The sequence below is a fragment of the Bubalus bubalis genome, chromosome 11 (genome assembly GCF_019923935.1).
Source record: "Bubalus bubalis isolate 160015118507 breed Murrah chromosome 11, NDDB_SH_1, whole genome shotgun sequence".
Taxonomy (NCBI): domain Eukaryota; kingdom Metazoa; phylum Chordata; class Mammalia; order Artiodactyla; family Bovidae; genus Bubalus; species Bubalus bubalis.
Genome location: NC_059167.1, coordinates 55,972,905 through 55,984,948, shown reverse-complemented (window position 1 = coordinate 55,984,948; position 12,044 = coordinate 55,972,905). Strand labels below are relative to the sequence as shown.

The 12,044-nt window shown below is 47.9% G+C and overlaps 1 protein-coding gene across 7 annotated transcripts in view; it reads right to left on the bottom strand.

The window, feature by feature from the left end:
* The window catches only part of TLN2 (talin 2), a 502,016-nt gene that overhangs the window by 43,992 nt on the left and 445,980 nt on the right, over nt 1-12,044 (bottom strand). For all 7 annotated transcript variants that reach the window (XM_044925074.2, XM_044925075.2, XM_044925072.2 and 4 more), the window contains 4 exons: nt 6,433-6,599; nt 5,095-5,278; nt 1,491-1,616; nt 1,167-1,283 (listed from right to left, as the gene is read on the bottom strand). In XM_044925074.2, coding sequence (XP_044781009.2) covers nt 1,167-1,283; nt 1,491-1,616; nt 5,095-5,278; nt 6,433-6,599 — 594 coding nt within the window. The remainder of the gene's footprint in view (nt 1-1,166; nt 1,284-1,490; nt 1,617-5,094; nt 5,279-6,432; nt 6,600-12,044) is intronic.

Genomic DNA, 12,044 nt, shown 5'->3' with positions numbered 1-12,044 from the left:
CTGCATTTAAATGTTATTTATCTGCGATTCTTTGAAAAATATCCTAAAGCTGTCTATGTATAGTCATTTGGCCTACTAAGAATAAAAGTACATATAAAATAATGAAAATAAATAGCATTTGTAATAATAAATTAAAAAAAGAGGAATCTCAGTTTGAAGCTACTCATTTTCAGCATATTTGTTTTGAGGGATTAGGATGAGGCAATCCACAAGGCAATCCACAACCACCATGGAGTCAAAAGAACAGGAGACAACCACAGTAACCCCAGGATACCCTCATTCTAAGACAATGGAACTGGGCAAGAGTGAACACAGGGTCGGAGTCTCTGAGATCAGACACCTCACGTGGAAGGCAGCCTGAAGTTAAAGAGAAGTGTCCCCAGTAAAAGCGTCTGGGTTTTCCTAACAGTGAACTCAGACTCCCACATCTATCTGTGTGTAGCAGGATGAGCTGTTGTTGATGGCCATGGAATCAGGAGGGGCCATGCGTGGCCCCTCAAGGCGAGGACTTCCCTGTTGTCTCAGTGAATAAGAATCCTCCTGCCAACGGAAGGGACACAGGTTTGGTCCCTCGTCCAGGAAGATTCCACATGCCACGGAGCAAGTAAGCCCATGTGCCACAACTACTGAGCCTACGTGCTCAGGGCCTGTGAGCTGCAACTGCTGAATTCTGTGCACCCTACAGCCCATGCCTTACAACAAGAAAAACCAGCGCAGTGAGAAGCCTGTGCACCACAACAAAGAAACAGCCTGTTTCCCGCAACTAGAGAAAGTCTGCATGCATCAGTGAAGACCCAGTACAACCAAAAATGAATAATAAAATAAGTAAAATTAAAAAAAAAAAGCATAAACTCAAGGCAAGTGTAAAGGGCCACAGTGAGTTTTCCCTTTGCTGAGGCTCTTCTGCAGTGCTTTCATTTTATGCTGCAATTTTAGTGGAATTAAACATGGTCCCAAGTCATACATTAATTCATTTAACTATTTGCAAACTGATCCTAGCCAAACTCTGAGGTCAGTATCACATAGGTTCTCCATGGCACAAGGCTACCAGCAAGAAGGTGAGTGGGCCCCCCTAGCTCAGGCACTCCAAGTAAAATCTCAGAGAAGTTGCACTGGGGTCGGCTGTTGCACGCAGGGCCCTAGGGAGGTGACTGGTGGTTCCTTACCGTGAGCTCCTGCTTCATGTACTCGATAGTGGCCTCTAGTGCCCGTGTGCCCCGAGTGGCCTCGTCCTCCACTGCCTTCACGGTCTTGAGGAGGGAGGTGACATTGGTCACCATCACCTGCATGGGAAGACAGGCCAAAAGAAAACAGAGTGAGCTGAGGTCCCATCCCTCTTAGTGCAGATCTAATGGCATGAGTGCCCACACCTCTATGTGAGGAAGGAACTCAGATGCACACTGCCCCCTCCAAAACTCGGGAGTGTCATTTCTCAGTCTCTCACTGGAGCACCCCTGGCACACTTGCCCCTGGCTAGGGCTCCACTCTACCTTGGCAGCCCCCTTGAGCTGGTACATGGAGGGGTCGTCGGCAGGCTTGCTGGCAGCTCCCTTGGTAGCACCAATGAGATCTGAGAGGGCCTTGGCCACGTCTTTGATGGCATTGATCAACACTACCTGAAAGAGAGCATGTACCCCGGGTAAGCAGCCGCACCAAGATCACACAGCACAAGAGCAGGGCAGGGGGGACCTAGGAGGCAGGGCTCAGCATCCACAGCTCCCCTGCCCGCAGCACAGGACCAAGATCACACAGCACAAGAGCAGGGCAGGGGGGGACCTGGGAGGCAGGGCTCAGCATCCACAGCTCCCCCACCCGCAGCACAGCAGAGTCCCCAGGGCCTGCCCTTGGAGACTCCGGTGTAGGAGTCTGGGTGGAAATCCAGAATCCATGCTTGAAGAAGCTCCCTGAGGGAGGCAGATACTGAGCCAGAACGCCAAACCCAGGTACAGTCTATCTGGCAAGTTCAGAAACATGTCCTGGCCAACAGCTCTGCTGAAAAGCTGCCTGTGAAAGGATGAAGGCAGCTAGGCAGACGCCCCGAGAGGCAACACCACTCACCTGTACCCAGAACTTGTCACCAAAAGCACTGAGAACAAAATGCACGCCCCCTGGCCTGGCCTGCAGCTCCCATAGCAGCCCGCCTGCATCCCCAGGCGGGATCCTGACCCACTCGCCATGCTACAGGTGTGCAGGTCTATCTTTTTCCCCATTGGAAATCCTCCCCCACTCTGACCTCAGGGCCTCTGCTCCGTCCCCTTCTCTGTCTGGACCCCAGCTTTTTTCATCCTTCAGGTCTCAGGGAAAATGTCACGTCCTCAGAGACTCTACCTGACCACTTCGCCACAAGCCCATCTTCACTGGAATGCCCTCAGCTCGCCCTGCTTTATTTAATGCACTTAGCTGTAGTATAATAGTGATAAAGTAATGTGAAATTACTTCATTATATACCATCTGCCTTCCTCGACTGGGATGGAAGCTCCAGGTGGGCCGGCCTGGACTTCTGTCGTGTCTTGCACTCAGAACAAGGCCTGGTGTGTGGTGGGCACTCAGCAAATCCTCAGGCAATGAGTGGATATACAGGTGTGAACCCACGTAACACTAGATGGAACTCAGCGCCTTCACTCTTCTAACTGAACAGACAACTGACCACTTCTGGGTGACTTGGAATCTCAAGTACCAGGTGTCCTTAGGAATTCCATGATGCTGGGTATATGACATTTAAGTCTTCCGGGTCCAATAGCTACAATAACAACTCCTAATTCTTACAACAACAGCTTCCCTGCACAGAGGGCAGTGTTCCAGGTGCCGAGCCAAGTACAACGCACACGATCTTATTTAACCCTCATCACTACCTTTTCAAGTGGGAACTACAGTAATTGTGTCCATACTTGAAGAGCCTGGGATCAGCTGGGTTGGGATTCAGACTCTGGTCAGCGTGATGCCAAGGACATGGTCTTCACTTCCACACTGTATTGGGCTCCTGTGGCCCTGGCTCCTTATCTGCAAATGGGGTGAGTAGTGCTAGCCGCACCCTCCCCCACCCCCTACCGCACTGCCAGCAGATGAACCAGGTAACAAATGTGAAAACATCTTAGACACACTAGCGTCCCAGACACTGCAAGCACAGCCACGCCGTGACTCCCAGCCTCCCACCCTCTCCAGCTCGTGGCTTCTCACCCACAGAGTGCACAAACCTCTGCCAGCCTCTAAACCCACAGGGCAGGCTGGGTTGTGACGGGGCACCTGAGGAGGGGCTGGGGTGGGGACCACAGGGGAGAGGTGGAGCGGGCAGGTGTGCAGCTGACACCTGGCACAGGCTGTCCCCTCCCAGTCACTGGACCCTGAACAGGAACAAGTGGGTGTACCTTTCAGACAGGGCATTTTTCACTGGTGGTCTCAAAAGAAGATGGGCTCTGGGACATCTGGATCATTTGGGAGTTAAAGACTAAGCAATTCGATACATTTTGGATTTAAATCCAAAGATCTAAATCCTCCCAGCTGATTCATTCCAGGTTGAGCCAGGCTCAGGTTCCAACTGCACTCATGCATTTTCTAGCTTTTCCTTCTTCCATGCGGGTAAGAACAATGCCCAGGCAGAGACTTCTGTGAATGCTTTGAATTCCACAGGGCAGTCAATCTGGGCTCTGATATTATCAAAGAGAAAGCCAGCACAGGAGTAAAAAGCCAACACATGGAATGTTTCCTTCAAGGGGCTCCACTCCACTGGAAGATGTCAGGAAGGGAGGGGCCACAGCCATGTGGGAACAGAGCTGCTGGTCTGGTTGCATTCATCAGCACAGTATCTGTCATTGACTCTGGCACAGGACGGAGGGATCTTTCATCTCCAGTGATGTCCAAATGGGCCTAACAGGCTTGTTAATTGAGTAGAGTTTAAGCAGTGGAAACTGAAGTGTTTACCATTTGATGGTGCTGGGGGGTGAAACAACAGAGGGATGTTTAAATTTTGCACTCAGGAATGGGAAGAATCCATCAATGCTGGCCATGGTTGGCTGTTAGTTCAGCAAGAGCTCAACTACTCTGTTGGGCATCCACGATGCGTGGAAGCCGTGTGTTTGTTTCACAGATCAATAAACCATGGTTTCTGTCCTTGAGGAGTTGATGGTCTTGGCTGGGGGCTGAGGACCCAGCAGGTAACATCAGTGAAGTGGCTGAATCCAAAGCAGAGAGTCACAGAGCCTGGAGACCATCTCTGCCCCCCAGTTCCTCTCTCTCTTCCCCTTCAGAGTCAGATTTCTCAAATGGGGCATCTATACATACTGCCTCCTACCTTCACCCTCATCTGGCCACTCCCCACTCACAGCCCTGACAGGGTGACCGCTGCCATCCATGGTGCTGGAGCTGGCTCTCACATCTTCTCCTTTCTTGCCTCCTCGGCAGCGTCTCTGGAGGGCTGAAGCACTGCTTCCTCTTAACATCAGGCCCCCGGCTTTCTTCCCACCAGCTGCTGCCACTTCTCAGTCTCCTTGTGCATCTTTTTCCTGAAGATGGTCCAAATGATGGATTCCTCAGCTTTGCCCTGACTCCGTCTCCTCATTCTCCTCTGTGGCTGTGATCACTGTTTATTGGAGAACAAGCCCTGCATCCACACCCTCAAACCTGAGCCAGCTCAAGCCTACTCACTTGTTCCACCTCAGTGTCTCTCTGGAACTTCTAATTCAACACACTGCAATCTGAATCCATCTGCATCTCCACCCAGGCCAGGCCTCCCTCCAGGGAGCCTCGGCTGGGTACCGGGAGCCACTGTCCATTCACTGATGTAGCCTGAAACACACGGTTGTCCTGGCCAGCTCCCTTGCTGTTATCTCTAAACACTCAGTGTGACCAATCATTTACCAAGCCTGGCAGAGACCTCCTTACAGACTCCTCTCAAACCTGTGGGCTTGTATCCATCGCCACGGCTGCGCTACAGTCCATGCCACGATCCTGCCTGGATGACTGCTTCCTACCAGTCCCTAAACCACAGACGCACCCACACACATACTGTCTATTCCCCAAGTTCCTATTTTGCCTTCAGTTTCTTCTAAGACCTGTGCACAGAGTCTGTGGGAACATGAGGCCTGACGACATGCCTACCTGGGTCTCGGGGTCATCAGAGCCCAGGCTGGCGGCCCCCAGCTTGACCACCTCAGCGAGCTGGGTGATGGTGGCTGCAGAGGACTGAGCTGCCTGGGCCAGCTTGTCTGGAGTGGACGCAGCGCCCGACACCAGCAATTTTGTGTCTTCCACCAAGGCCTTGGCTGTCTTCAGAATGTTCTCCCTGAGAAGCAGGGGAGGGCAGGGAAAGGGGGCAGACAAAGGGTAGACCTTGGTCACTGGTAGTCAGGAAGAAAAGAAACCCTGTGTGTGTGCGTGCTCAGCCATGTCTGACTCTTTGAGACCCCATGGACTGTAGCCCTCCAGGTTCCTCTGCCCATGAGATTTTTCAGGCAAGAATACTGGAGTGGGTTATCATTTCCTACTCCAGGGGATCTTCTCAACCCAGGGATTGAACCCACGTCTCTTGTGTCTCCTGCACTGGCAGGTGGATTCTTTACAACTAGCACCAGCTGGGAAGCCCAGTTAGGAAGAAAAGAAACCCTCCTAAGGGTGTTTATTAAAGAAGAGAGGTGATCCAATTCTCCTCTTGTAATAGGAGGCTCTCATCTCCATGTAAGAGAATTAGGATAGAGGAGAGGAAAATCGGCTCAGAATTCCCAGTCAGTTAATCATAAAACTTCAATTACAGATTCAGGGCTATCAGTTTGGTCCCCTTCCCCAGCCCCGTAGCTTCCTCCCTGTGGTTCCTAGTGGCCCTGAAAACACTTCATAGTGACAGGGGGCTGTGAGGACACATGGGCAAGGGGACCTGGACATCAGAGCCCAGGGGGCTGAGTTTTGGAAGGGGTGACAGGGCACTGAGAATCACCTCCCCTGCCCAGTCTTGGGGCAATGGAGAGAGGAAGAAAGGTGCTGGACACGTGGCAAGCACATGGGGGGATATATCCAGCAGCAAACGGAGACCCTAGCACCAGCCTCCGAAGCAGAGTCTGAAGAGCCAGCCAGGGAGAGACAGCAGGCTTGGAGCTTCACTCTCCATTTAGGTAGGAGCTAAATGCCTGCCTGGGCCACTCCCAGTCCCACTTGGGTTCGTGAAAAAATCAAGGGCATAGCTTTTTAGCTTAGAAATAAAAAAGAGAAGAAAAAGTTGGAACAGACTGGATGTAGGCTGTGAAAGGCAAAGCTGGAACACAATTCTGTTTGTAGTTGGGCACTTATTTGGATTACGTGGTCCATTTCCCCCACTTGAACATCCTTTCGAAATAAAAACGCATAACCATATTTCTGGATGTTGGGCAGCATCTCCAAAGTCCATCAGGCCACAGTGAACGTCTCCCTGTCCAGGAGCCCCCAGGATGGCTGTCACCCCCATACCTGTGGTCTGCGAATGTCTCGTTGTTCTCTGCATTCAGCGTCCCTGCAGTCGCAAACATGATGGTGGTGTCCAGGTCGGCGATGATCCCGGACACGGCAGTGGCAGCTGTGATGCAAGCCTGGGTCCCCTTGTTCCCAGCCTGGAGAGCGGACAGCACCAAGGATACCTGAGGGCAGACAGGGGGAGTCAGGGGCGTGGGAGATGGAGAAATACAACCCCAAAGTATTCAAACTCAAAAAAAAAAAGACCACAAAGAACACAAAAAATAGAAGAGGAGGAAACTCTTCCAAACTCACTTTACGAGGCCAACATTACTCTGACACCAAAAGCAGGCAACGATACCACACAAAAAAAGACAATTACAGGCCAATATCCTTGATGAACACAGAGCAAAAATCCTCCACAAAATATCAAGAAACCAAATTCAACAAAACAATAAAAGTATCACACACCATGATCAAGTGGGAATTACTCCAGGGTTGCAAGATTGGTTCAACATCCAGATATCAATGTGATATACCACATTTACAAAACAAAGGGTAAAAATTAAATAAGTCATCTCAATAAATGCAGATAAAGCATTTGACAAAATTCAACAGCCATTTATGATAAAAGCTCTCAACAAAGTGCATATAGAGAGAACATATATCTCAATACAATAAAGGCCACGTACAACAAGCCGATAGTTAACATTATATTCAAAGGTGAAAAGCTAAATGCTTTTCTTCTAAGATCAGGAACAAGACAAGGATGGCCACCCTCACCAGTTTAATTCAATACAATAGTAGAAGTCCTAGCCAGAGCAGTAAGACAAGAAAAAAAAAATAAAAGGCATTCAAATTGGAAAGCGAAACTGTCCCTATTGGCAGATGATATGATATTCTATATAAAAAACCCTGATGATTCCATAAAAAAAAACGCCAAACTTTTAGAACTAATAAATGAATTCAGCAAACTTGCAGGATACAAAATCAATAAACAAAAACCTATTGTGTGTCTATATACTAATAATGAACCAGCAGAAAGAGAAATTAGGAAATCAATCCCATTTATAACTGCATCAAAAAGAATAGAATACTTAGGAATAATTTTAACCAAGGAGGATAAAGACTTGTATACTGAAAACTATAAGAAGTCAAAGAAATTGAAAAAGGTACAAATAAACGAAAAGATATTTTGTGCTCACGGATTAGAAGAATATTGTTAAAATATCCATACTACCAAAACCAATATACAATTCAATACAATTCTTGCCAAAATTAAAATGGCATTTTTCACAGAAAATGAACAGTCCTAAAATTTGTACGGAACCATAAAAGATCCAAATAGCTAAAGCAATCTTGAGGAAAGAACAAAACTGGGGGCATTATGCTTTTAGATTTCAAACTAAATCACAAAGCAACAGTAATGAAAACAGTATGGTAAAGGCATAAAAACAGATATGTAGATGGAATTAGAAAGCTCAGAAATGAACCCATTCATATCTGATCAATTAATTTATGACAAAGGAGCCAAGAATATACAATGGGGGAAGAACAGTGTATTCATTAAATGGTGTTGAAAAAACTGAACAGCCATATGCAAAAAAATCAAACTGGATCACCATGATTCACCATACACAAAAATTAACTCAAAATGGGTTAAACGTAAGACCTGAATATAAGACCTGAAACCATAAAACCCCTAGAAGAAAATATAGCTGGTCACTTCCTTGACAGAGGTCTTGGCAATGGATCTGACACTTAAAGCACAAGCAACAAAGCAAAAATAAACAAGTGGAACTTGTTTACATATGGATATACATATATATGTACATATATATGAATGTTTAAAACTAAAAAGCTTCTGCACAGTAAAGGAAACCACCAACAAAATGGAAAGGCAATCTACTGAAATGGAGAAAATATGTGCAAATCATATATTTGATACATATAAATAGAACTCAAACTATACAACTCAATAGCCAACCCCACCCCCCAAAAAAACCCATCATTTTAAAAACTGGCAGACTATCTAAATGGACATTTTTTCTGCAAAAGATACACAGATGGCCAATCAGTTCAGTTCAGTTGCTCAGTCGTGTCCGACTCTTTGCGACCCCATGAATCGTAGCACGCCAGGCCTCCCAACAGGCACATGCAAAGATGCTCCACATAACTATCAGGGAAATGCAAATCCAAACCACAGTGAAATATCTATCACCTCACACTGTCAGAAAGTTTATTATCAAAACGAGGTAACGAGTGTGGGCAAAGATGTAGAAGAAGGTGAATCCTTATGCAACTTTTGCTGGAAATAAAAATTGGTGCAGGCGTATATGAAAAATTTTATGGAGATTCCTCAAAATATAAACATAGAACACTCATATGACCCAGCAATTTCACTTCTGGCTATGTATTCGAAGAAAAAGAAAACACTAACTCTTCAAGTTCATTGGAAAACTATTTGTCATAGTCAAGACATAGAAAAAATCTAAGCATCCATCAAAGGAAATTAGATAAAGGGAATGTGGTACATATATACAAAGGAAAATTATTCAGCCATAAGAATGAAATCCTGCCATTTTCTTTTTTTTTTTTTTGAAATCCTGCCATTTTCAGCAACATGAATGGACATCAAAGACATTATACTAAGAGAAATAAATCAAAGAAGGACAAGTGCCACATTCCTCCCTTTTATGCAGAATCTGAAAACAAAGACAAAAACAAACACCAAGCCCAAAGATACAGAGAACAGATCGGTGACTGCCAGTGGCGGGGGATGAGGAGGAGGAGAAATGGGAAAAAGAAAAGAAACTTTTTGTTTTCAGTTTAAATAAACTGAATAAAAATGAAAACAAAACAAAACAAATTCAATCAAATGCACAGAAAAAGAGATCAGATCTGTGGTTATGGTAAGGGGGTGGGGTAGGGTTTGGTGGTGGTGAGACAAGGAAACTGGTCAAAGGCACAAACTTCCAGTTCTAAGGTAAATCCTAGGGATGCAATGCACTAATAACGACTATAGCTAACACTGCTTTGTGATCTTTATAAAAGATGCTCAAGTCCTAAGAATTCTCATCACAAGGAAAAAATACATAGACACATATACTTTTTGCATTTATAATGAAGTATGAATAACATACAGCGTTGTCTGTCAACTATATAAATCTCAATAAATCTGGGGGAGGGGAGTAAAAAACAAAACAAAACAGAACAAACAGAACAGTGAATTTTCTCTCTGGGAGTCAATATGGCTTGGGGTTACCAGCAGTTCGGATTCAGCAGCCTGCCTGACTTGGCACTGCCATTGCTGGCGATACAACCTTGGGCAGGGTGTTTCACCTCTCTAAGTCTCAGTTTTCTCATCTGGAAAAGGGGGCTATTACTTCTTACCAATCAAGGCTGATGGGAGGAATAAGTGGGGGAAAATGCATATCAAGTACTTGGCATGTAATAAGGGTTTACTAGATGGTGCTGGAGAAGACTCCTGACAGTCCATTGGACTGTAAGGAGATCAAACCAGTCAATCTTAAGGGAAATCAACCCTGAATACTTGTTGGAAGGACTGATGCTGAAGCTCCAGTATTTTGATCATTTGATGTGAACAGCCAACTCATTGGAATGGGAAAGATTGAGGGCAGAAGGAGAAGAGGGCATCAGAGGATAAGATGGCTGGATGGCATCACCGATGCAATAGACATGAACTTGGGCAACCTTCGGGAGATGGTGAGGGACAGAGAGGCTTGTCCTGTAGTCCATGGGGTCACAAAGGGTCGGACATGACTGAATAACAGAGGGCAGGTGCTACTTGATAAAAACCACAAAAAGGGTTAAGGGTCAGGCTCCTATGAACAGTGTGGCTGTTTCTGTCCCCACCGATCAGACTTTCTGCAGAACAGCCCTCTGCTGACACTTGTCACTCCTTCCCTTGGCTGCCTCTTGACTAGAAATTCTCCAGAGTGGACCCCAGAAGGGCTGGAGCCCAAAGAGGATGCCTTCCTTTAACCTCTCTACTCCACCACTCCGTTGCACCACCACCTGCCACTAGCATACCCTTATGCTTCTAGAGACATTTCCCCCTCAAGGCAAGCTGGATCTGCCCCACCCCTGAGGATGGCTCTTCTGCCACAGTAGAGAGGAGCTGAGCTCCCTTCACAACCACTTCCTATCTCCCAGGCCTCCCCCCATGTTCCTGCCACACCAGCCCCCTCCTTCCTTCTCCAGCCACCTGCTGTCTTCCTCTTATGGGTCTGTCCTCCTGTCTGGGGATGATCACACAGACATACCTAGACAGGTAAGGATGGTGCTGGGTGGAGATGGGAGGGCAGGGAGATGCAGCAGGAATCTACCCGTAAGGCTAGATGCTCTGAACAAGCCGACTCCCTGCCTCTGATCCCTCTCCCGGCATCCTGAGTCAGGGGTACTCTGCTTGGAGAAGCAGGAAGATGGAGGGAGGCCAGCTCAGGAAGATCAGCCTGCGTGGCCATGCTCATTGGCACCTTGCAACTTGGACCACCTCCTCCCCTCCTTCATGCTCCTATTCCAAAGTCTCCTACAGGGGAACTTGGCAGGAGTAACTTCAACAACAGGAAGGGCTTTCAAAGGAGGGAGAATGCCTTCCTCGAGCTGAGAGATTTATTTCCTCGTCCTGGGGAAGCCTGGATAGTCCTGTGGGCTGCGGGAGACCGATGCCTGACCACGGTGAGAGACCACGGACAGAGAAGCCTCTGTCCCGGCAGCTTCAGGGGGAGGGTCCCCCGTGCACCCCTCAAGTCTCACTGCTAAGCTTCTCAACAGTGCGGAGCTCTCTGTCCTACAACCCAAGCGAAGGACAGGGAAACACCCGCTAAGCACGGGTGCTGCTGCCGGCACCCCACGCGGCCTGTACAGCAGCGGCCCTGAAAAATAACTCCGAGAAACCAGCCAAGCAAAACCGTCAGCAAACTGCAGGAGGGTCCAGGAGGAACGGACATTCAGAATGGGGTGCTGTGAACCAGGGAAAACCTCCCAGAAGAAGGGGTGTTGGAGAACAGAGTTAGGGAACAGTGGTTGAAATCAATCAAACTTTGAATGGTGCCAAGCTCTTTGACACTCATCACTGTATATAACCTGCATAACCCCTGGGCCAGGCATTCTACTTCTTCATCCTCCCTTGACTGACAAGGAAATCGAGGTGTGGCGGGGGAAGTAGCTTAGCTGAGCCCTGTGCTCTCTGCTATGAGAGTCTGTCTCTACAAACAGCTGCCCATAGAGTCAGGAAATGTCCTGTGGCTCCTGTCCCCCTTCCCCACCATGTGACCTTGGGGGGCTTAACCCTGCTCACTGCACTGTCTCCTCTGGAAATAAACAGGTTACACAAGAGGAGATGTGATCCTTCTTACCTAGTCTCAGCACTTGGGAGCCTCCCTGGAAAGGGAGGGTGGGGGCAACCATGTCCCCAGGGGCTTTAGGAGAGGTCCTGGTGCTGACTGTGACTTGGACATGGTCTGACCAGTCTGTTCATAGGAGAGCCCATCAAGGTGACCACCAGGGCCCTGACCTCAGTGGGACAGTCCCTCAGTTTCTCAGGACAACAGATCACCCCCAGCTGCCCTGGGGAGACCCTGGGTGGGAGGGAAGACATCTGGACC